The 25,952-nt window shown below is 42.0% G+C and overlaps 2 protein-coding genes across 6 annotated transcripts in view; one reads left to right on the forward strand and one right to left on the reverse strand.

Annotated features, from left to right (window-relative positions):
- pgm3 (phosphoglucomutase 3) overlaps nt 1-14,054 on the forward strand; it is a 49,204-nt gene extending 35,150 nt beyond the window's left edge. Inside the window, exons 9-14 of the mRNA XM_052011967.1 lie at nt 3,140-3,223; nt 3,806-3,904; nt 5,095-5,214; nt 5,797-5,919; nt 11,517-11,690; nt 12,710-14,054. Of these exons, the coding sequence (XP_051867927.1) occupies nt 3,140-3,223; nt 3,806-3,904; nt 5,095-5,214; nt 5,797-5,919; nt 11,517-11,690; nt 12,710-12,799 (690 nt within the window). The 3' untranslated portion in view covers nt 12,800-14,054. The remainder of the gene's footprint in view (nt 1-3,139; nt 3,224-3,805; nt 3,905-5,094; nt 5,215-5,796; nt 5,920-11,516; nt 11,691-12,709) is intronic.
- A 967-nt stretch (nt 14,055-15,021) lies between these two features.
- Nucleotides 15,022-25,952, reverse strand: part of dop1a (DOP1 leucine zipper like protein A) — a 158,087-nt gene continuing 147,156 nt past the window's right edge. For all 5 annotated transcript variants that reach the window (XM_052011959.1, XM_052011960.1, XM_052011962.1 and 2 more), the window contains exons 33-37: nt 22,913-23,049; nt 21,629-21,684; nt 20,250-20,414; nt 17,750-17,879; nt 15,022-15,551 (exon numbers count right to left, since the gene is read on the reverse strand). In XM_052011959.1, the coding sequence (XP_051867919.1) occupies nt 15,246-15,551; nt 17,750-17,879; nt 20,250-20,414; nt 21,629-21,684; nt 22,913-23,049 (794 nt within the window). In that variant the 3' untranslated portion in view covers nt 15,022-15,245. The remainder of the gene's footprint in view (nt 15,552-17,749; nt 17,880-20,249; nt 20,415-21,628; nt 21,685-22,912; nt 23,050-25,952) is intronic.

The following is a 25,952-nucleotide window of genomic DNA, read 5'->3' on the forward strand; positions in this document are numbered from 1 at the left end:
TCTGGGCAGTGTAGAGGAGCAGAGGGATCTGGGGGTTCATATCCACAGATCACTGAAAGCTGCCTCGCGGGTGGATAGGTTAGTTAAGGAAGCTTATGGGATGTTGGTTTTCATAAGTCGGGGGATCGAGTTTAAGAGCCGCGAAGTGATGCTGCAGCATTACAAAACTCTGGTTAGGCCACACTTAGAGTACTGTGTCCAATTCTGGTTGCCTCATTATAGGAAGGATGTGGAAGCGTTGGAAAGAGTGCAGAGGAGATTTACCAGGATGCTGCCTGGTTTAGAGAGTATGCATTATGAGGAGGGACTAAGGGAGAGAAGGAGGATGAGAGGAGACATGATAGAGGTGTACAAAATATTAAGAGGAATAGATAGACAGCCAGCGCCTCTTTCCCAGGGCACCAACGTTCAATACAAGAGGGCCTGGCTTTAAAGTAATGGGTGGGAAGTTGAAGGGAGATATCAGAGGAAGGTTTTTTACCCAGAGAGTGGTTGGTGCATGGAATGTGCTGCCTGGGACGGTGGTGGAGGCAGGTACATTGGTCAAATTCAAGAGATTGCTAGATAAGCATATGGAGGAATTTAAAATAGAGGGATATGTGGGAGGAAGGGGTTAGATAGTCTTAGGCAAGGTTTAAAGTTTGGCACAACATTGTGGGCCGAAGGGCCTGTATTGTGCTGTATTGTTCTATGATTCTATGTTTATTGTAAGGAAATATGCCATAAAGTCATGGACTTCAAGGAAATTTGTGATGGGGTTTGATGAGAAGCACTTGGTTCAAAGTGATGAAGCAGGAGATTGTTAAATCTGTGGTGACACTTAACAGTATTGCAGCTATACCAAGGAGTGCTGATTGCCAATAATTTCATCAAATAGTTTGGAGTTGTTGAGCAGTGCACAAAGTAACCTGTTGTGCCTTTTCAACCTCCGTCTTGAATAATTCAAATAAGGGAGTTCCTGTGAAATTCTGTAAGGATCAACTGTCTCTTGATTTCTATTGGACTACAAGGACATCCGAGGAACTTGGATAAATAACAGGCAAAACTGCAAGAAAATGTAGAGTCAAAATAAATGCAGAGAAAAGCAAAGTGCAAGATATTTTCTGAAATCACTGACAGAACAGCAATGGAAAACCTGGAAGGAGTAGCAGAGTAAATATCGGGGAGCCACCATTGCAGAAGACTTAACTTCTAAAAAGGAAATCAGACCAGAATAGCCATTGCCACCAGTATTACACTGAAGATAAAGTTACATCTTTTGCATGCTGTAATCATTTCTGTGTTACTTAATGGCTGCACAGCATGGATCTTAGAAGAATGTTGAAGAACAAAAATTGAAGCATTTATAGTTTACTGCTGTTTGTGTCATAAACTAAGTTCTAGCCCCATGAGTCAGTCAGAAATATTTGTTTAGCTCCATTGATCCATTCACGTGAAAGAAAACCATAGGCTCTGGTTGGTCACCTAAGAAATTGGAATTTGCATTTCATTGTTAGAGGTTGTTGGGGAAGGCTGGATTCCCTTACCAACAACATAATGCAGACTGCTGTGGTTAGAAAGGGAAAAGGAGGTAGACCCAAGAATAATTGGGAAACCAATATCAAAGATTGAACAGGACTTCAGCCGAGTGTGTACAATGCTAGTCAAGCTCAGGATTGAATGGAGGAAGGTTGAAGCTGCATTTAAGGTTTCCTGGTCGTCACTGTGGCCTTGGAACTGGCTAGACTTAGTTTATTAAATAAATGTTTTGTCCTCCTTTCTACCATTTCCCCTAGTTGCATATAAACCCTTTTATATGGCTATTCTGATTTGTATTCTCTAAAATCAGTGATATTTAGATTAGTTATTTTCATGGATATGAACATGTTTTCTTGCCTAACTGTGTTATGAGCACGTGGTTTATTAATTTAAACCTGATGGTCCTTGCTTTGCTCCAAAATGGCTGAACAGGTGTTTTACAGAGTGGCTTTTTAAATCCTCCGTGTACCCTTAGTGATTTCCATTTCATCTTTTCTGTTTGCTCTGACAGAATCTATTCATTGCATTCACCTGAGCACTTGTTCTGTTAGGTTGCTATGACCTCGTCATTCTACATAATGTACCAATTTGCTGTGTATTTCTAGCCAGTTCAGGCTGGGCTAGGGAGCTAAATTGACTAATGGTCTTGCTTCAATTGGATAAACTTCTTGATCAAACTGAACAATTTAGTTTCTAATAAGTCTTTCCACCATCTACAAGGCACAGGTGTGGGTATAATGGAATACTCTTCACATGCCTAGATTAGCATTGTTCCAATTCTCAAGAAGCTTAACACCATCCAGGACAAAGCAGCTGCTTGCTTGGCACCCTATCCACCACACTAAACATGCATTCCCTCCAACACTGGTACACAGTGGCTGCAGTATATACCATATAGATGTCCATAGCAATGCTCATCCAGGCTACTGCAACAGCATTTATAAAACCTGTGACCTGCACCACTGAGGACAGGGATAGTGGATATACGTTAACACCACAACCTGCAGGTTTCCAAGTCACATAGTAACCTGGTTTGGGAATGTATTGGGAATGAAAGTCCTTCATCATTGCTGGGTCTAAATCCTGGAACTCCCTCTCCTGGAGCACCTTCACCAAGAAGGACTGCAGTGCATTAAGAAAGAGACTCTCCATCTTCTCAAAGGCATTTAGGGATGGGATCTAAGATGCTGGAAAATGAATAACTTTTTAAAAAATCGACTAGACTTGTTTCAAATTAAATTCCAATCAGGCTAATCCAAATGACAAATTAAATTATTTAGGGAGGAATTAGAATGAAGCATTTGTGGTTTGTCAAGCCTCACTTAGGGAGGACAGCTGCTGCCAGAAAATGTCTCCCATGCTCTTGATACCTTGTGATTATGAGGGACTTCAACAAAGCATTGTGCTGTTGCTGTTAGAGAATTCACTCCTGAATGAAGCAGAGGTAGGGTCTTGGAGGAGTGACTTCCATTCAATTTGGGTGCAGATTTTGATCGACCCTTAATTCCTAAACTAACATCAGAAGTTCAGTTTAATGTGAAAGAGATTTATATGAATGTCAAATAATGGTACTGTAATTATGGACCAGACTTGCTGTAGTAATTGTGCTGTTCTTGCTCAGGCAGATTTGGATATGCAGATAGCAGTGGTACAGACTGCCTATGCAAATGGAAGTTCAACAAGATATATTGAAGAGGTCATGAAGGTAATAAAGTTCTGAGATTGGATTTTTCCTCAACCCTTGCTACTTTTGGAAATTACTCATAATGGCAGCACAGTGGTGTAGCCAGTGAAGTCACTGGTCCCCAGGTCCAGCAACCTAGGTTCATTCCTGACCTCGAATGCTGTCTGTATGGAGTTTGCACATTCTCCCTTTCTCCCTGTGACTGTGTGAATTTCCTCCCAGGTATTCTGCTTTCCTCCCACATCTCAAAGGCATGCAGGTTGGTAGGTTAATTGTCTGCTGTAAATTGCTCCTAGTGTGTAGCTGAGTGGTAGAATCTGGGGAGGGGGGGAGGTCATGAGAATGTGGGGAGACTAAAATGGGATTGGTGTAAATGGATGCCTGAAGGTCAGCAAAGCCTCAGAGGGCCCAAGAGTCTGTTTTCCTGTATGGCTCTATAAACAATTCAGTAATATTGCTTTAACATGTAATTTTACCAGAGTTCCAAAAATCAGTGAAGAGCAGAACAAATCAAGTTAAGAATGGACACTGTTCCATTGTGGATTTAGAAATGTCATCTCCTGTTGGCTGATTACTAATGTATATGCTTGTGGTTTTTGTTAGGTTCCTGTACACTGTGTAAATACAGGTGTGAAGTTTTTGCACCATAAAGCTCAGGAATTTGACATTGGGGTTTACTTTGAAGCAAATGGCCACGGCACAGTAAGTGACTGAACGGAAAGCTTATCTCACCTGTTACAGAGTGCTTAAGTTGCAATATGTTTGGAACTGAGAAACTACTTGTACTACAGGCAGAAATTATGGAACTAAAAAAAGCCATATTGCAAATTTCTCAGATTTGTTGTATAGAATGGTAATTAAATGGCATGCAATGCTCACAAGGAAGAGTTAGTGTGGCTGTTCATTTACACATTTCAGTACCCAGTTAGAGGGAAACATGGACCAGGCACAGGCCTAGTCCCGACCACCCTCTTCCTTTGACAAGTTTATGCTAAGAGAAAGGTTTATGGTCAGGCAGGAAGGATAAACAACATTAGCTGTCCACAACAGCCACACAAATGTGCAATGTCAAAATATGCCACTGTACTTGCAAAAGGAATGGTTTCCATCTTAATTTAATCAGCTTGCTGTGGGGTGAAAAATATTCATTACATTCTTCACAGAATATTTAACTATGTAGGTGAACCTCAAAACATCAGACGACAGGGAAAGTGAAAGATGATGATAAACCTTGAATATTCACAATCACTGGGCTGAACCTGCTGAGAATAATAGTAGTGTTGTGGAAAAGTGTGCTTAACCCCAGTGGAGTTAATCCCATTACAATTGCAGTTTGGAATGCCCATACGATAACATATAGTGTAGCGGTTAGCATAATCCTATTACAGTGCCAGTGACCCAGGTTCAATTCCGGCCGTTGTCTGTGAGGAGATTGTACATTCTCCCTGTGTCTGCCTGGGTTTCCTCTGGGTGCTCCGGTTTCCTTCCACATTCCAAAGACGTATGGGTTAGGAAGTTGTGGGCATGCTATGTTGGTGCCGGAAGTGTGGTGACACTTGCGGGCTACCCCCAGAACATTCTACACAAAAGATGCATTTCACTGTGTGTTTCAATGTACATGTGACTAATAAAGATATCTTATAAAAGCAAATTTGTTCTTGCTCTAAATCAAAAATAGCATTGCAAATTAAATACTCCAACTCACTCCATCTCAAAGTGGCATTATGCATTTGGGGAGTAAATAAGAAATCTCTGCACTGGAATGGAGCCTCTCAGTCTGCCTGATAGAAAGGATAGATTTAAAATGCTGTCCTTGGAATTGAGAATGACACTTTCAGCAGTACTGCATCAAACAAATTTGAAATGTCTTGTCTTATTTATCCTTGCTTAAGGTCCTCTTCAGTAAGACAGCTGAGAGCAAAATCAGACAGATGGCCCAGGACAAAAGCCAAGTGGGAGAGAGAAGCAATGCAGCTAAGATGCTCGAAAATACCATTGACCTAATTAACCAGGTGAGTAAAATTTGGTAATAAAGCAAGTTGTGATTTGATATAATTCCCTTAATTCATGTTGGTGGATGATTTGCATAAAGGAATGCAAAAAGAGCTCGGACTGACTTGTCTCCTTGATTTGTCGAAGCTGCTGGCATTCGCTTGCTGCAGCAGAAGAGAGAGCTTGGGGTGGTGACAAGCAGCTAGAGGTGTTCTTGGACAGGTAATCGTGTAGAAAGTGAATATTGACATTCTGAAATAGAATCATGGTTTCAGCACAGAAAAAGGCCATTTGGATCATCTAGTCTGTACTAGCTCTGTATCAGAGCAACTGCCTAGTTCCATCCATTGGCCCTTTCTCTGCAGGCTTGCAAATTTTCCCTCATTGTGTATTTATCCACTTCACTCATGGCCAGAATGGAACCTGCTTCCACCAAGTAGTGCAAACAAAATCAATCTGTTTCAGCAAAGTCTCTCTTCCTGACGGGAAGTGTGAACAGACGTAAAGGATTACTCTTGGCTTTGTTTGGGAAGATCTACCTTGGTGTTTGAAGACTTCATCCTTTAGTTTATGAAGTGCACTTATTAATGCTGACTTTACAGACAGTTGGTGATGCCATATCAGACCTGCTGACAATAGAGGCCATCCTGTCCATCAAAGGCTTAACGATCCAGCAGTGGGATTTCATTTACACTGACCTTCCTAACAGACAAATGAAAGTAAAGGTGAGTCCATGCTTTGCACTACATTCATTTAACAGATCAGAGGTTTTGAAGGGTTGTGGATTGTGGGGACGTTGTTAAGGAAAGGACTTTAGGGTGTCCAACAAGCTTCAATGGTAGCACTTTTGGATCCTGATACAAATGGTGTGGGTGCTGGTCTTGGAGACTGGAGAGCATGATCTTGGCTGACACTTCAGTGCAGTTCTGAGGGAATGCAGCACCATTGGAGATGTGATCTTTTAGGCAGGGTGTTCAGTGACTGCCCTCAGATGTTAAAGATCCCATGTCATTTTATGTTGTTTTGTTGTGTCGGATTATTTAGTTGTTACTTCTTTTCCACAAGAAACATGCACAAATTGTTCTCAGAAGTTCACTGCATCATAACAGTAAATTAGCTTTAAAGATAACTTTAATTGATCATAAAGCAATTTGGGATGACAGTAACATCCAGGGTTTGAGCATTGCTAAGTATCTTGAAGATATCTGTAGTTATAGGTCAATTCAAAATGTGAAGAGGGAATTTCAACTGGAATCCACATGGAATAAGGTGGATTGGGACATTTGCCAAGGAAGGCGATGTGTGTTGGGGAGGCAAGTTTTGTTAAATACTGAAAAAACAAGAGGGGAAACAGAAAGGTGAACAATTCAGAAGAGAAACAAATCTCAAGGATGGAGAGCAGAGATTCTTCAGGATGGCTATTTCTGGAAAAGAGTGGCGCTGAATTAAACTAGTATCCAAAAGCAAGAGATAAAAACTGGGGCCTTGATCAAGATGTCCTCTCTAGCCACAGGCAAGGTCCTAAAGTACTGGCAAGTAGCTAATATTGTTCCGTTACTCATGAAGGGAAATAGAGATAATTGTTGAAACTATAAACCAGTGAGTTTCATGTCAGTGGTAGGGAAGCTTTTAGGGAGGAATCTTAGGGATAGGATTTATAAACATTTGGAAAACCATGGCCAAATTGGGGAGAGTCAGCATAGCTTTGTGCGGGGAAAATCGTGTCTTACTTGATTGACTTGATTAAATTTTTCGAGGTGACGAAGATTATTGATAAAGGTAGAGCTGTCGATGTTGTCTGTATGGATTGTGTCTATATGGATTTTGTGTTGTCTATATGGCTCATCCAGAAGATTAAGCTGCATGGGATCCACGATGAATTGGCCATTTGGATTCAGAATTGGCTTTCCCATAGTAGTGGTCGATGGGACTTATTTTGGTTGGAGGTCCATGGCTAAATGGTGTTCCACAGAGATCCGTACTGGGACCGCTGCTGTTTGTGATGTATATAAATGACCTGGATGAAAATGTGGCTGGGTGGGTTAGTAAGTTTGCAATACAAAGGTACAATATGAAGATTGGTGGTGTTGTGTATTATGTAGAAGATTGCCAAAGGATACAGTGGGACATAGATCAGTTGCAGACATGTGCAGAGAAATGGCAGATGGAGTTTAATCCGGCCAAATGTGAGGTGTTGCACTTTGGGAGATCAAATGTAAAGGGACAGTACACACTTAATAGCAAGACCCTTAACAGTGTTGATGTACCAAGGGATCTTGCAGTCTAAATCCATAGCTCCCTGAAAGTGGTTGCGTAGGTTGATAGGGTGGTAAAGAAGGCGTATGGCATGCTTGCCTTTACTTAGTCAAGGCACTGAGGAGTCGGGAAATTATGTTGTAGCTTTATAAAACTCTTGTTAGGCCACATCTGGAGTATTGCATTCAGTTATGCTCGCCCCATTATTGGTAGTATGTGGAGGCTTCGGAGAAGGTGCAGAAGAGGTTTACCAGATTGCTACATGGATTAGAGGGCATGTGCTATGAGGGGAGGTTGGACAAACTTGGGTTGTTTCCTCTGGAACAGCGGAGACTGAGGGGAGACTTGATAGAATTTTATAGGATCATGAGAGGCATAGATAGAGTAGACAGCCATTTCAACTCCAGGGTTGAAATGGCTAATACTAGGGGGCATGCATTTAAGGTGAGAGGGGGTAAGTTCAACGGAGATGTGCGGGGCAAGATTTTGTTTTACACAGAGTGGTGGGTGCCTGGAATGCACTGCCAGGCATAGTAGTGGAGGCAGATGTGACAGCAGCATTTAAGAGGCTCTTAGATAGGCACATGAATGTGCAGAGAATGGAGGGATGTGGACTTTGTGTAAGCAGAAAGGATTAGTTTAGTTAGGCATTTAATTACTAGTTTAATTAGCTCAGCACAACATTGTGGGCCAAAGGGTCTGTTCCTGTGCTGTACTGTTCTATGTTCAATGGAGAAAGATTGCAGACAAGTGCAGAGGGATCTAGGTGTGCTTGTGCCTGAATCACATAAAGTTAGCAGGCAGGTGCAGCACATAGTTAGGAAGGCAATGGCACATTGGCCTTTATTGCAAGGTATTTGGAGTTTAGAAATTGGGAAGTATTGTTACAATTCTATATGGTGTTGGTTAGGCCTCTCCTGGGATACTGCAAACAGTTTTTGTCCTCTTACCTAAGAAAGGATTTGCTAGTATTGGAGGCAGTCCAAAGGAGATTCGTTAACCTAATTCAGGGGATGTCTTATCATGTGACTGAAGAAATTAGACCTATATTCTGTGGAGTTTTAAAGATTGAGTGGTGATCTTACTGAAACATATAAGATCCTAAGGGTCGTGATGGGGCAGATGTTGAGATATTTCCACTGGTTGGGGAGTCTTGAAAGAAGGGACATTGATAAGCTGTCATCATTTAAAATCAAGATATGTAGAAATTTCTTCCCACTGAGGGTAGTGAAACTCTGGGATTTTCTACCCAGAGTTATGAAGTATTTAAAATGGAGATGGATAAAGTTTTGAAAGACTGGGTATTGAAGGCTCTGGGGATCTGCCACAGAAGAGGAGATAAGCCTGCTCTGTCATTCAACGCGATAGTGGCTTGAGGGGCCTAGTGGGCTTTGCTTCTCTTGTGAGGGTGTGAAGAAAGGACCATCACTCCACAAGGACTGTACAATGTCTCTTCACAGGTAGATTGGTGACATATTTATAATTTCTGTTGCAGTGTGCAGATTGTGAATGCACAGAGATGATTATTTGCAAATAAAACTGCATTTAACTATTGTAAAACCTGTGTATCAAATGAGAAAAGACCATTGCATTACTTATTTCCTCATTTTTCCCTTGCGCTTCTACAATGTTGATTCATGATTTTTGCTACTTTTGTAATTCCTGAAAGACCAGCTCTACCTGAACCTAATCTTCCATGTATTATAACAGATTGTGATAACAGTAGAGTGGAGCTTTTTACTTGGAGGTCCAATGGATGCCATTCATCATATACTGAAAAGGAACTTGCATTTACATAGTGTCCTGATTGCACCTTCCACCCTCCCCCCACCCCCTAGGATGACAGAAACTCCTTCATATTTCAGATACTTTTACAGAAAGTCAGCATTCACTGTGATACAAGTAAATATTGCTATTTGGGTATATGGTACAGCATGAAAAAAATGACCAGTTAGTGTGAAATAAAAACAGAAATCACCAGAGCAGGCAGCATCTGTGGGGAAAAAAAAAACAAATGTTTTGTGTTGAAAAGCCTATATCAGAACTGGTAAAGAGTAAGAATTAGTTGGAAGTTACAGGAAGGACAAAGGGAATGTATCTGACAGGGTGAGACCAGGGATACTGTGGTGATGTGCTGTTTACTCACTAGATGGCAGTTCATGAAACAACAAAGGGACATGTAAAAGCTGTGAGCTGCGGATTTGATGTTACAAAGAACTGAAACCAAAAGGAGATTGTTGTAAATACACAGTAGTCCATGGAGAAAGAAAAACAGTATTACAGTTGATAACTATACAGCAGACTAGCTAATTCTCAAAGTGAGTTGCCTAGGATTGTTGAATTCAATATTGAATCCACTATCTGCAGCTTTTTGCTGACTACTTAATATGTATTAGTAATGTTTAATTGAAGGAGGAATGTTGGTCAAATCGAGAACATAAAATCGAACATAGAAAACCTACAGCACAATTCAGGCCCTTCAGCCCACAGAGTTGTGCTGAACATGTCCCTACCTTAGAAATTACTAGGCTTACCCATAGCCCTCTATTTTTTTTAAGCTCCATGTACCTATCCAGAAGTCTCTTAAAAGACCCTGTCATATCCGCCTCCACCACTGTTGCTGGCAGCCCATTCCACGCACTCACCACTCTCTGGGTAAAAAAAACTTACCCCTGACATCTCCTCTGTACCTACTCCCCAGCACCTTAAACCTGTGTCCTCTTGTGGCAACCATTTCAGCCCTGGGAAAAAGCCTCTGACTATCCACATGATCAATGCCTCTTATCATCTTATATACCTCTATTAGGTCCCCCTTCATCCTCCGTCGCTCCAAGGAGAAAAGGCCGAGTTCCCTCAACCTGCTTTCATAAGGCATGCTCCGCATTCCAGGCAGCACCCTTGTAAATCTCCTCTGCACCCTCTCTGTGGCTTCCACATCTTTCCTGTAGTGAGGCGACCAGAACTGAGCACAGTACTCCAAGTTGGGTCTGACCAGGGACCTATATAGCTGCAACAATACCTCTTGGCTCCTAAATTGAATTCCATGGTTGATAAAGTATGCCTTATTAATCACAGAGTCAACCTGTGCAGCTGCTTTGAGCATCCTATGGACTCGGACCCCAAGATCCCTCTGATCCTCCACACTGCCAAGAGTCCTACTATTAATACTATATTCTGCCATCATATTTGACCTACCAAAATGAACCACTTCACACTTATCTGGGTTGAACTCCATCTGCCACTTCTCAGCCCAGTTTTGCATCCTATCTATGTCCTGCTGTAACCTCTGACAGCCCTCCACACTATCCACAACACCTCCAACCTTGTGTCATCAGCAACTTACTAACCCATTCCTCCACTTCCTCATCCAGGTCATTTATAAAAATCACAAAGAGTAAAGGTCCCAGAACAGATCTCTGAGGCACACCACTGGTCACCGACCTCCATGCAGAATGTGACCCGTCAACAACCACTCTGCCTTCTGTGGGCAAGCCAGTTCTGGATCAACAAAGCAATGTCCCCTTGGATCCCATGCCTCCTTACTTTCTCAATAAGCCTTGCTGATATCCATATACACTACATCTACTGCTCTTCCTTCATCAATGTGTCTAGTCACATCCTGCTCCTCTTTTGAATGGTGCATGGTATCATTTATCAGGCAGATAATATTTTGTTCTCACAATTTGGTATGGCAAGGAAGGATCAGCCTAGATCATGTGCTCAAGTGTCACAGTGTGCTCCTAACCTGCAACCTTCTGAGTCACAGAACTACTGCTGTGCCAAGCTGACCAGTTTGTTCTTTAAAGAATATATATTATTTTATTCTTTATCTGCTGTAGTTTGGGCTGTTATATCTGTCAGAGTCTTCACAGTTTTATAACAAAGAATGCAAGAAGTAACTCATTTAAGTATGATCAGGGAGCTTTTGTGTCACACCTCAGTTAGTTTTCTTAATGTGGAGTATTTTTTCCACTGAGCTTTGGATACATGCTAAAAACAGGAGTCCCAGCCATCACTATTTTATTTCCACACTCCAAACACTGCTGTATGTTTTAATTTGTACTAGGTATTGGACCGACAAGTGATTACCACTGTGGATGCTGGAAGGAGAGCAGTGTCACCTGCAGGGCTGCAACAAAACATTGATGCTCTGGTGACGAAATACAGCCTGTCACGAGCCTTTGTACGGCCATCAGGTACAGAAGATGTGGTCAGAGTGTACGCTGAAGCTGACACTCAGGTAAGACACTAAAATGTGTAGCTCCAGTGCAAAAATAGTAGAATTGGATGAAAATCAGCAACCCCTCATTCTGCCATTTCATCATTGGAGTTGCTTTTTCCCTAGTTTGGGTAACCAGTCCTCCCTGCAGCACTGGAAGGAGCTTTACCACAAGTCATATTCAGTCTTATACATTAAATATTTAGTAACACAACAGCATCAACTGTGACTGAGAATATGTTCTCCTAAATCCAGGCAGGAACATGAAACATTCAGACTATCTGAACTAAGTGGCTATCTATAATCAGGTCAATTTACAGCAGCCTCAAATCAACAGTTTTCACAATTATAGAACTGTTAAGATTCTCAGATACACTTTTTGAAAGCCCTCTATAATATCAACCCAAATCCATCGTTCATTGTACAACCCTAAGCAGAGGTTTGGTTTAATCAGATGATGCCTCTGAGTATTTATTCTATATTGGAAAGGCAGAATTTAAGAAATTGATACCAGCAGAAATCTTATGTAACCCATCACACTCACATAGAAGATTAGACTGGAACAAAAGACATCAAGTAGCTATCTCGCTATTTGGTACATTTGACTGACTGAAAACTTGATTCACACATGGTCTCTTGCCATTGGAATTGTGTGCTCTGGCTCCCTCCTCCAACTGCTTGGTTTAACCATTAATAATACCTGAATGAACTGAGGGAATTTCCTATATCTGCTGTATAATTAATGTCAGAGTAAAGTAAATTTTTCTCCCTGTAGACTATATAGAATAATTCCATCTCATAATCTGGAATGTGTGTTCTGGGATTTCTTTTCAACAAACCTATTTTACCTCTGGAAGCATCACTGAATTTGAGTATGATCTTTATGAATTGCACACATTTGGTGCCTGTATTTAAATGTGTCAAAAGTAATTCCCTACTGCGGCGTAGGTGACTTGTTACTGAGGATGAAGTGGGAGTCCTAAATTGAATAGATTTTTCACACATGCTTATAGAGTGTGATTTTTACATTTGTTTTGCAGGCAAATGCAGACACTTTGGCATATGAAGTAAGCCTCCTGGTGTACAAAATGGCTGGAGGAGTGGGAGAGGAACCCAAGTTGCTGCATTAAGAAAAAGTGGTGAAATGTTTTTTTGCACACTTTAGGTGCATCCTTATATTAACACTACATACAGGTGGTGGTTCATAGGAATTCCTGATGCCCTTCAAAACTAAATGTGCAGATTCTGTCACAGAATACTATTAGGTCTCTCAAAAAATTAATTACAACATTTCATGAATGGTTGGCCTGGATGTAAATACAGCAAGGGGACAAAACTCTAAGAGCAGGAGCTTCTACTTACAGTATGTACTTCATTTCTCACAAACTGGTAGTTTGAGGATTGAGGGAAGATGCAAACGTGGAGAATGAAATTTGTACAGCTTTGCAAGTTACCAGTCTTAACTGATGCTTGCAAAATAATATGTAAGGCTTTCTTTTAATTAGGAGGGAGAAGAAGTTCCATAGTTTAGTTTACTATTGTAAGGATACTGTGGCTATCAGTGAAGAAACACACTTGTGTACCATATGCATTTTTAAGTTCAGAAATCAGATTTATTTTGATGATTAAACTTGTATCTTGGTAACATTGCCATAAGGAAGGTATTGGGGGGTGGGGGCTCAAAAATAATTCTGGCATATCGCAAATTATGGATCCTGGAAATTATTCCTGCCCTACTTATATTCCTGTGCTAATGAATGAATAGGACACTAAAGATGTGGCTTAATTACAAGGTGTCTTTTCTGAAAATAATGAATTGTTTTCCTTTCTGCCTCTAAATGCTTTCTAACAAGTAAGCTGACAGAAACCAGTCGACCATTTGCCTGCTCAGGGTGATTGTAAAGTAACTTTTAATGCTGGCAGAATTCTTTAATAAATGTAACCATACTGTGATGAAAGGGCAAATGTTGTTCTGTTGAAAGTACTTTTCCCTACCCCTGGGGATTTTTTTGCTCAAAAAAGTGCAATATTCACTTATGAAAGTTTTTGATTTTTTTTAGATCTCATTTTTCTAAATTTCACAAAATCAAAACTACTTTTGGAGTAAATCACCAAACAACTCAATACTTTTAATAATAGGGTTTGAATAAATAGTTTTTAAACCATCAGTTATCCATAGTGGCTATTGGTTTCTGCATTTGTAGAGTCAAGAATGGATGCTGGTCTTTATTCAGTAAAAAAATAAAGTTTTATCTAAAGATTTTATAGTTCCTCATCACAGCTGCTGTAATGGAAGAGTAAACACATGTAATTCCATCATATTATGCTGTTTATTATCAAGTTATGTGTTCTGAGGAAAAATAAACATGATATTAATTTTACCTTATTCTCTGTGTAACTGCATCAACTAAATGTCTTTAAAACAATGGCCCTGAATCTCTCTGGGACAAAATGTGGCAGATTACAAGACTGAAAGTAATTGAGTCTGACTTTGTCTTAAGTTTTATTGAAGTAGTTCATCAAATAATGTGTGGCCCTCAGTTTACATTGTGCACAACCTACCTGAAGGTGCTTTCAACAGCCCAGAGGGATTACTTCAGCTCTGTCCTCCTTTAAATTACCACTGCTACACAGCCTAAGTTGGCTGCTTCAGATGGTATTTTTCTCACCACCTGGACTGGCAGCTTCTTGATACTTTTCACAGCTTTGATCTCTTCCTTCCATAGTCAAATCCTCTGCCTGTAAAAGCGTGTCTTTATCTGCACAGATCACAATGCCCGTCTTACAGTATATTCTGTACTCTGGTACAGACAAATACAGTCATAGCTGCAAGAGTCAGCATTCCATACCCAAAGGTACCTGCAAAGATCAAATTGAAACATTGTGGTGGAAAGCGGGCTTACATTACTTGTAATAGGAATTAGAAACATAGAAAACCTACAGCACAATTCAGGCCCTTTGGCCCACAAAGTTGTGCCGAACATGTCCCTACCTTAGAAATTACTAGGCTTGCCCATAGCCCTCTATTTTTCTCAGCTCCATGTACCTATCCAAAAGTCTCTTACGAGACCCTATTGTATCTGCCTCCACCACCGTTGCCAGCAGCCCATTCCACGCACTCACCACTCTCTGAGTAAAAAAAAAACTTACCCCTGACATCTCTATACCTACTCCCCAGCACCTTAAACCTACGTCCTCTTGTGGCCACCATTTCAGCCCTGGGAAAAAGCCTCTCATCACTTATACACCTCTATCAGGTTCCCCCCTCATCCTCCATCGCTCCAAGGAGGAATTGTATTGTACCATTTAGTAGCTGACAAAACAAAGATTTAATAAGTTCTGCAAATGGACACCAAGTGCATTTATTTAGAATCAAATGGAATAGTACAGTAATTTACATTCTAGACTCCATGATCAAAAGGAGTCAATGATACGATGACCCAATTCAGCATTCAGAACTCAATCTGTACAAGTAAAATTTAATTACATTTTAGTTCCTTATTTAAATACAAACTAAAATATACACCTGGCAGAGAATTTTTTTTGAATGATTACCCTCACTCCAGTGGAACACCATTATGCTTTTATGACACTTTCCAGAAAATCTTTCTCTAGTACTTCCTCAATTTTTTGTCTAGCTTTGTTCCAGAATGTCTTCTGGCTCTCAGTTTTAATGTCTTTGTGTGCAAATGAGTTTGTGCATGGGACAGGGTTCTCTGAGTAGCCAGTAGACCTGCTTGTGATTTTGTTGGAGAAAAACTGGCTGAGTACATTGAAGAAAGGAAGCAGCTGCTCGATGCTGCGGATGGAGTAAACAGTCAGGAGCAGATGGCCTGGTGCCCACGGTAGCGTCCTTCCCAAATTATCATCCTCTGGATTTTTCTGAAATAAGCAAAAGAATTTTGCAATGAATGGGATTCTAGTTAGAGCATGACATGATCAACCATAGCATACTCGAACTTTCCATAAGCCAGGAACTACACTAACTGCTCAATTCAATGGGTTACATAAAAACTCTTCTACAAACCGTTCACCTTACCTCTTTACAGTCCTTACTTTTCACTGTTGTAGCCCTTTGTCCTTCCCTGCATCAAAATATTGTCTCTTCCAACACATCCTCAAAACTGCACTCCCTGTTTGAAATCAGGACTCCCCTGCCTGGTATCCCTGTTGTGGGATATCTGCAACCACACTTGCCTTTATGGTGGTGTGGCTCCTATTGTCCTGCTGGCTGTTCCAGGAGGTGGAGTGATGAGTGAGCCACAGATGGCAGAACCCTAGGCTTGAAACTGTACCTCATGCTGCCAAAGGCCTTTTCCACTGTTTCTGCATGTCTGAGGTCAGAGACATTTAGAAACAGGTGAAAAATATTTTTTTTAAAAATCATAACACATTCAACTTTTGTAAATTAATAATAAAAAATAATTAGAATAAAAACAACAAACCTCTCATTTTTTTTAAAGTGAAAGCCACAGCTTCATTTAAATAAATGGGAGCATGCTAGATGCACCAGCTATGATTGATGCAAAACCTGAGTGACGAGATAAAAAGTATGTCCAGCCTCTCCACTCAGCACAATTAGGAACTGCACTAGACTCAGTGGAAGTCCAGAATGTGCTAAGAACTCTCTGGTTTTCACAGCAACAGCTAGCTAAAAATCAGTGTAATCTGGCCCACTGTAATTATTTTCAGTACAGAAAGTGTACAACAGAAGCCAGTCAGTCTAAAAGCCAACAAACTGAAGACCTCTGTCTGAAGGTTCTAAAAGATGGATACATAAATGGTTATCTTCCAGAACCCCAGAGATTCCAGAATGGTCCCAGCAAATACAACAACATTGTTCAAGGAGGGAAGAATTACATTGAACAAGAGGCCAACATTAGATGTTGGGAAGTGTTGGGCACTGATTATTAGGCAGAGTCAACACAGTTTTATGAAAGGGAAATTGTATTTGACAATATTAGATTTGTTATAAGGTTACACCTGTACAGTACAAGGGAATCACTGGGTGTACTATATTCAGATGTTAAGACACAAGATGCCACCCAAAAGATGAGGGCTCATAGGGGTGAGTGTGATATTTTTGCATCACTGGAGTATTGGACAGAAAATAGAGATTATGAGTATGGCTTCATTTAGAGGTTGGCAGGCTATAACTGGTGGGGTGCCACAAGGATCAGTGCCTGGACCTAAGCTTCCTTGAATCTTATTCCTTCATCTAAATTACTAATGTATCCAAATCTGCTGTGGAAAGAAAACTAAGCGAAGGCCACACAGTAAACGTAAAGGGATGTAAATAGGCTGAGAAGGGCAGATGCACTGTGATCAGGGTAAACGAGAGATTCATTTGGATGGGAAGAACAGGCAAACAATACTTATTGAATGATGCAAGAAACAAGCTGCTGGAGGAACTTAGCGGGTCAGGCAGCATCTGTAGAGGGAAATGGACAGTCAATTTTTCGGGTTGAGACCCTTCATTTTGGTCCAGATGAAACATCCCAAAACATCAAATGTCATTTAAACATTGTAATGTACCCATCTCTACCACTTCCTATGGCAGCTCTTTCCATTAACCCACCACTCTCCTGTCAACTGCAATTATACAGGGCTTGGTGAGACCACAGTTAGACTATTCTATAAAGTTTTGGGTGTAATCGGTACAAGGAGAGAGCCTTAGTATAATCCATGGGAGTTCTGTACTCCTATACCTCAGAGGTAATGAGAACTCAGAGTACTCAAATCCTCTTGCAATAAAAGCCAACAACCCATGCTTTTCTAATTGGGCCATGTTAACTCTCATGGCAAGTACAAAGGCCATATACATGACATCTATTTTCTGAACAAACCATTGTGAAGATCCTTGTTTCTCTTAATTAAATTAAGTGTTACATTAAAAACATTGCTTTGCTAAATAGTAATTGGATGTCTTGAGAGTAATACCATATTTCAATGCTGTAAGTACAATGTATTTTGCAAATAGTAGTCTGAGCTACTGAACAGGGCCCATCCAAACCAACCCAAGCAAGTGTCTTCAGCAGGGATGGAGGAAGAATCCAAGTGGAGAGAAAGGAAATAAATACCTTTGCTCTTTTCCTCAGCAGTTTGGCCAATCTAACCACGTAAGGTTTGAATTCTCGTTGGTGAGTTCCTTGTCTGCGAACCTCCAGCCCTGAATCATCAGATACTTCTGGAATGAAAGCCCAACGATACCTAAACAGAGTCAGAGTCAATCAGTGCAATGCATTAAATACATATTTTCAAACATTTTTCCAAAGCACGCAGAAGACAGAGCTCTAAAAATACTGAACAGTGGTAACCTAAGTACTGACAGTAGTTGTTACTTGCATCAATATCCATACTTTGGTTATCCAGGTCTAGATCCAGAATGAACATGAGCTAGGAGAGTCCTACAGGTTAATACTGCAAGTCCCATCAGTAGTTTGGTGAGTGAAGTCTCAAATTATATACAGTCTATAAGTTCCAAACCTGAACTCTGTTTTTCATAATAATTCTCTTAGGCAACTATAACTTTGCATATAGTTCCTCAAGTACACGCTGAGATACATCAAGGAACTTTCTATGTTGAAAAATCCATGATAGTTAAATTACCAAATGATTCCAATGTATTATTGTCTAAACTGGAGGAATGCAGATGAACAGCAAAATAAATGACAGTAAAACTCCAATACCCTGAATGCTTGGGACTTTGGTGGTGCCAGACAAGCAGATTTTCTGGACTACTGGATGTTATAGAATCATAGAACAGTACAGCACAATACAGGCCCTTCAGCCCACAATGTTGTGCCGACTTTTAAACCTCCCCTAAGACTATCTAAGCCCTTCCTACCACATATCCCCCTATTTTAAATTCCTGTCTTTTTTTCACCTCATTTATTTATTTATTAACAGAAAATAAAATTATTTCCTGTTAATACCCCAACAAACTTTTGATTCACTTTTAAAAAGTGTTACACGATATATAAAATTTTCCAGTGAATCCACAAAGTTTAAAGGGAGCTTAGGATCTGAGGATCTTAGGAGTGGGGAGGGAGCGTGGGAACGGGGAGCCCAGCGAGTGGGGAGGGAGCGTGGGAACCGGGAACCGGGTGACTCCAGAGGGAGTACAACAAATATCATCTGGTGAGCCAGATGCTGAATCATCAGGATGTCCAAATAGTCGGATAGCAGATTTATTAGAGTTTTATTATATCTTTTTAGAGGAATAAAAACAGAAAATGCTGCAAACACTCAGCAGGTCAGGCAGCATCTTCAGAGAGAGGAACTGAAGTTTGCTGAGTGTTTCCAGCATTTTCTGTTTTTATTTCAAATTGGTAAGCTGGTTTATTATTGTCACATATACTGAGGTACAGTGAAAAACTTGTCTTGCGTGCCATCCATAATTATTTCATTACAACAGTGCATTGAGGTAGTCCAAAAGAAAATAACAGAATGCAGAATAAAGTGTCACAGCTACAGAGAAAGTGCGGTGCAGGCAGACAATAAGGTGCAAGGTCATAATGAAGTAGATTATGAGGTCAAGAGTCCATCTTATCATGCTGGGGGACCGTTCAATACTCTTATAACATGGGATGGAAGCTGTCCTTGAGCCTGGTGGTACGTGCTTTCAGGCTTTTGTACCTTCTGCCTCGTGGGAGAGGGGAGAAGAGAGAGTGCCTGGGGTGGGTGGGGTCTTTGATTCTGCTGGCCGTTTTTCTGAGGCAGCAAGAAATGTAGACAGAGTCCATGGAGGGGAGGCTGGTTTCTGTGATGTGCTGAGCTGTGTCCACAAGTCCCTGCAGTTTCTTGCGGTCTTGGGCAGCGCAGTTGCCGTACCAAGCTGTGATGCATCTTCCTATGGTGCATCAATAAAAATTGGTGAGGGTCAAAGGGGACATGCCAAATTTATTTCTTTCCAGCATCTGCAGTTTTTCATATTTTCATTTACTTAAGAGGGTCTGGTTTGGAAGGGAAGTTATCTTAAATAAAGAAACTGCCTGATTCAGTGAAGCACTGACACAAAGTTCATGAAATGACATTACAAGGGACTAAGCCTTATAGCAAGTCGAAATGTCAGGTCGAGACCCTGCATCAGGACTGAGAGTGTAGAGGGGAGATAAGCCCGTCTAGGGAGTTTGGGGGGAATGGTGGAGCAAGAGATGGATCCAGGCAAGGAGGGGTGATAGGCAGATGGAGTCAGGTGGGGGAGGGAGGGATGGAGATAGTGACAGAGGCTGGGAGGTTACAGGTGGGGGCAACAAGGGGCTGCAGATGATGGAATCTGATAGGGAGGGAAGGGGGTGAGTGATACCAGATAAGGGAGGGAGGGATTGTGGGCAGACAGTGGGGGAGGGGATAAACCCTGTGTCAGGGTAGATTCAAACCTTCACCACCTCAGGATTATAGGGAATTTACAGAACACAAGTCTGCAAAAGCATTGATCAATGATTAAAGAGAGGTGTCTTGTACTCTTATCCAGCAAATATGTTTCCTCCTCTTACCGCGGATAACATCCACAAAAAGGGTAGTGATTTCAGACATGTTGTGTGCTTGTAAAGAAGCAACACTTTGCCAGTTACTTACATCTGAAACTGGGGAAGGTTTTCAGAAGGTAAGGTCAGTGCCAAATCCAAGAATTTGCACGCAGAGAGATAGAGGGCAAGCCAGCGCTGATTGTTGTAGGAAGTCGAGAACCCATTGCCGCCCATGTAGGTGGTTTCCAAACCAGACACAGATGGACCTGCAGTCCTGAAATGTAGAAGTGATTGAACATGGTAAGTGCTTACACTGTACCTGGCTCCCTGTTGCTGGCTGCGGCACAATCATAGCTCAGGGTTTTGGTTGCGATTTGCAGTATCCTGGAGCATTTCGAAAGGCCTCACTGGATAAAAGTCTAACACAGAAGGACCCCGTTTGTCCTTCCTGCAGATCTTTTAGCAAAGTGCTAATGTGTATTAGAGGAATGCAAAGGAAACCAGTATAATGTTACATATGATTTCATTAAGCACCTTGATGTTTGCTTGCCCTCAAACATATTCTGTTGTTTGTAACGACTAAGAATCGTCTCCAAAGTGATGTTTTAACAACAAGACTTACAACCATGAAAATACTGTAATTCATATTCAAACTTCAGATGGCAGGTTTCAGGGCAGGGACCAGGCACTAGTTAAAGTGAAATCAATCTCATTTTCAAGGCCAACATCTCAATAATGATGTTTAGGGTGAGAGCATTGGGTGCCCTTCCCCGGAGACTCAATCCTCTGAAGGTTCAAGGAGAAAAATTCATCAGAGTGGAAAGTCACAAGGCTATCAGTTTCATCGAGAAAACTACACTTACACGAGGAGACAAGAGGTCAGAAAAGAAGCAGAATCAACTGCGGAGGTGAGAAGGGATGGTCAGTAGAGGGGACGGCAATGAGCTGATACGTGATCTGTCATCCTCAGGGTTTAAGCATAAAACTGGCAACCATGAAAATAATACTGTTATTTAATTTCCAGTTAGGAAGTAAAACATCAAGTGGAAATGGCAGATGTGCTTAACAGAAAAACTATACAGCATTATCTGCTTAGATTTTAAAAAGACTACAGTGATTACACAGATTTAATTAAATTAAAAACCAAGTGGGAAAAGTTGAGAAATATAAACATTCTTTCAGAGAAGTTCAAGTGACCATGAAACAATGAGCTCTCATCATTGTATGGCATTCATTAAGTTTGAACTTGAATATTGCGCAGGATTGTTAAATTGTTAAGTAACTCAAATAGTCTCCCAGTATCTGATGAGAGGAAGGTAATTCAGTCAGTTTCAGACTGACTGACGAGACTAGGCTGGCATCCTGCACTTTCCTTCTCCCAGTGGAAAGGACGACCAGCCTGTTCCACCAGCACGGGTGGTCGGACTTTAGAAACTTGCTAAGCAGATGACAAACATAAAACTCTGATGGGCAGTGGGAAACCTTTACCTTGAAATGTCTTCATCTGCTGTCAGCTCCTGTTCAATCAGCAAAAACACCTGGACCTTCAGCGAAGGAGGAAAGAGGCAGAAATGATAAATGCATCCTCACGACTGGTTAAACAAAGCCTGCTGTTCCCTTGCACAAAAACTCTCTCCTCATTGAGGAGGAAGACCATGTACAGTGCAACAGAAGAAGCAATGTTGATATAATGTCTTCCCCTTGACATGACATCCATGGGAAGAGATCATACAGCGCCCACTTCAACAACATCAGCGTTCACTGCTGAAGCACTGATCAATAAACAATGTGCTCAGGCCCTCTAAGGATTCTGTCACCCACTCTGCTGTAATTCTCAAGGCAGTTGGGAGGAAATGGCCAAGGACGAAACCGAGTCTTGAGCAGGAACGATTGGGCAGAAACGTTCAGCTAGCGGGATTTGTGCATTAAACACACGACTTTCAGAGAATGCGGCACTCAGCAGGTCAGGCAGCATCTCATAGAACATCGAGCAGTACAGCACTGGACAGGCCATTTGGCCCATGATGTTGTGCCAATCTTGATGCCAATTTCTACTAAATATCCTCCTCCTGTGTAGCATCCATATCCCTCCATTCCCCTCAAATTCATGTGTTTATCTAAACTCCACCAAACTGCCTGATTCCACTACTACCCCGATAATCCATTCCAGGCACCTACCACTCTCTACGGAAAAAACTTGCCCTTCACCTCGCCTTTAAACTTCCCCCCTCTAACCTTAAAAGCATGTCCTCTGGTGTTTGATATTTCTACTCTGGGGAACGGATTCTGACCATCTACCCTATCTATGCCTCTCATAATTTTAAAGACCTCTATCAGGTCTCCCCTCAGCCTTCGACACTCTAAGGCGAACAACCCAAGTTTGTCTAAGCTGTGGAAAAAGAAGCAGAATTAACTTTTCAGATTGAAAACCCTGTGTCAGAACGTTAACTTTGTTTCTCCCTCCACAGATGCTGCCTGACCTGCTGAGTATTTGCAACTTTTTCTGTTTTTATTAACAATTTCCAGTGTCTGCAGTTGCTTTGATTTTCACAGTGATGTTTCACTGCCCTTCCTGAACTTTCCCATACATTCTAGACCAAGGACTGAGCAGTGGTGGGGTTGATACAAGAATGCAGAATGAATAGTTTGCTTCCAACAATGTAAACTGAGCGGGGAAAATGCATCCTGCTGGAGCTTCCTCTGGGAGGAGAGGGAGAAAATGGAAGGGAGGGGAGGCTTGGGACTGCATTCATATCATCATGGTTAACTTACCAGTTCTGTGATCATAGTGGGCCACAGGGAAGTGAGGTGACGTGCCGAGATCCGTAACAACAAGACACGGAAGAAGAGGAAAACCTGTGCGTGGAGCGTGGGGACCTGTGGCAGCCGCAGACTTTCCACCAGCCGTTCTGGAATAGAGCAAAACACCCCGGGAATTCACCAGTTACGTCAACGGTCAAAGACAATGCTCAATATAATAACACAAAGGAGGATTTTAGAACTGTACTGCTGCCACAAAACAACAAACTTCACAACATATGTCAGTGATAATAAACCTGATTCTGATCCTAGTAGAAAAATAATGCCAAGTTATTTAATGTTACTCTGCATAACCGAAATCAGAGGAGGAAGGTTTAGACTGCAGGAGAGATGTGGTCTGCTCAGTGAAGCAGCAAATGGAACTAAATCCAGGGAAGTCCTAAGGTGAAGCATTTGGGGAGGTGCAACAAGGCGAGGGAATAAACAGTGGAGTGGGAGGATAGTGAGTGGTGGAGGGACAGAGGAACCTAGGACTATAGGTTTGTAAAAAGTAGCAGGACAGGGCAATAAGGTGATTCAGAAGGCAGATGGGATGTTTTTCTTTATTAGCTGAGGCAAGGAATAAAAGAGTAGGGAGGTTATGCTGGAACTGTGGACAAGACTAGTTAGACCACAGTGTGAGCACTGTATACAGTTCTGGCCACCACACTATAGGAAGGATGTGATGCACAGGAGATGGTGCAGAGGAGATTCACCAGGATGTTGCCAGCACTGGAACATTTTAGCTGTGAGGAAACACTGGAACAGAGGAAGCTGAAGGAAGATTTAATCTACAAAACCGAGAGGTGTGGATAGAGTGAATAGGAAGAACCTGCATCCAGTAGTTGCAGAGTCAACAACCAGGCAGTATAAATTTATATTATTGGTATCAGGGTTAGTGGCGAGACGAGGGAACTTGTTTAACCCAGCGGGTGCTATGGTCTGACATTGCCTGAGAGTGTGAGAGAGGCAGAAACTGTCATACTGAAACAGTACTTGAGTGTGTAGTTGAAGAGGTGAGACTGCAGACCCAGTGCTGCAAGGGGGGAACTTCATGTGGAGAGTAATTGTTCAACCAGGATGGGCTAAAGGGCCTCCCATGTCACAAATGTTCGATGATGAGTGTGATGGTAAGTGTATCAGAGGTTAAAGGGATGATGGGGAGCTGCCGATGAGAGGTGCAGAATCACCTGTGACCACAGAAGGTTGCAACCAGTACGTGCAATGTGCCCTGTTAAAAGAGATCTTGTTTCTCCTGTTTCTGTCTCTGATGCAAGGCCATTAACCTGAAACAACACCCGTGTTTCTCCCTCCACAAATGCTGCCTGGACTAGGTTGTAATGAAATCTAGAGTTGACCAGTCCTTGTGAAACCCAGACTGAGTGCAAGAGGGCAGTTGAAGGGGAGTATGCGCCACTTGATGGCAATGTCAATGACATGCTCCCCCAGTGCTGATGATTGACAGTTGATGAATTAGGGATAGGTGGCTGGATGGACTTGTCCTGGGATCTATGGACAGGATACATCTGTGCAACTTTCTACACTGTCACACGGATTCTTGTGTTGTAACTAAACAGGGTATTGAAGGATGGCTAATTCTAAGGATAGTTTCAGTTTAATTCAGCATATATTTTGTCGCAGACATCATGGGCTGAAGGACCTGTTCCTGTTCCAAGGATAGCTCTTCAGTATTATGGCTGCAATGGCCAGTCCTGCAGTCTTGGCTGGATCCCATGCACTCAGCCACTCCCAGTGAACCTATTAGCTGAAGCCTTGTTTCAGCAGGAAGCCAAGATGACACATCCACTTAGCACTCCCGGCAACTTGTCTTTAGCACTCCTGTGCTGAACTCACCACTGCTGAAGATGGAGCTGTTCTTGGAACCTCCTGGTCCCAATGGCTCTTTAATTGTCCAACACCATTCACTGAAGATGACAAGATTGCTGAGATCTCACATTACATGTTGGTTGTAGGTTTGCTTTGCTCTGTCTACAAGATGCTGTTTTCATAGGTTGACACCTCCTTTTGGATTCTCTGGCTTCATAGTAATGATAGAGTGAGGGATATGCCCCAAGGCTGCACACAGTCCTTATGAGTCCTGTGCCTTATGGTACTTATTTTAGATTGTCAATGCAGCTATTCCAGTTGCTATGATAGTGCTGCCATATGATGTAGCATCGTCAGTGTGAGAATGAGACATTGTCTCCACAAGGAATATGGACTCGTCCCTTCCAGTTATCTCATGGACAGACACAACTGCCACGGTAGATTGGCGAGGACAAGGGTACATAGGTTTATCCCTGGTGTTGGTTCACCCGCTTCCTGCCAAAGACCCAGTCTCAGTAGCCATGTCCTCTCCCCAGCTTGTTCTGGGGAGGTGCTCCCAAGCCACTCCTGGTGACGAAGTCCCTCCTCCCAGAGTACATTCCGTACCCCTGCTACTTTTCATGCTTCTTTCAAGTGTTGTTCAACACGGAACAGCACAGTTGAGAGAGAACGGTGGGTGGAGTGTAATCAGGACGTTTCCTTGTCCATGTTTGATCTGATGCTATGAGACCATGGGGTCTGGAGACCGCATCGAGGACTCCCAGACCTTCTGAACTGAATGTCACTGCGTTTGCCCCTGTGGCAGGACTATCCTGTCGATGGGGCAAGACATACCGAGGGGTGGTGATGGATGACACTGGGTGAAAGGTACAATTCTGAGAGTACAATTATGGCACGTAGTCAGAGTACAATTATGGAGTAGTCAGAATCAGAATCAGGTTGGTTTGTGGCAGTGGAAGACATAAAAGTCACTAACAGTTACAAAAATGAATAAATAGTGCAACAGATGAATAACGTGATTGCCTTCATGAGTTCGTGGACAGTTCAGAAATCCGATGGCGGGGGAAAAGAATCTGTTCCTGAAACATTGAGTGTGGGTCTTCAGGCTCCTATAGTGATGGATGCTGCCTTCTTGAGACACTGCCTCTTGAAGATGTCCTCGATGGCGGGGAGGGTTGTACCTGTG

The sequence above is a fragment of the Pristis pectinata genome, chromosome 3, assembly GCF_009764475.1.
Source record: "Pristis pectinata isolate sPriPec2 chromosome 3, sPriPec2.1.pri, whole genome shotgun sequence".
Classification (NCBI taxonomy): domain Eukaryota; kingdom Metazoa; phylum Chordata; class Chondrichthyes; order Rhinopristiformes; family Pristidae; genus Pristis; species Pristis pectinata.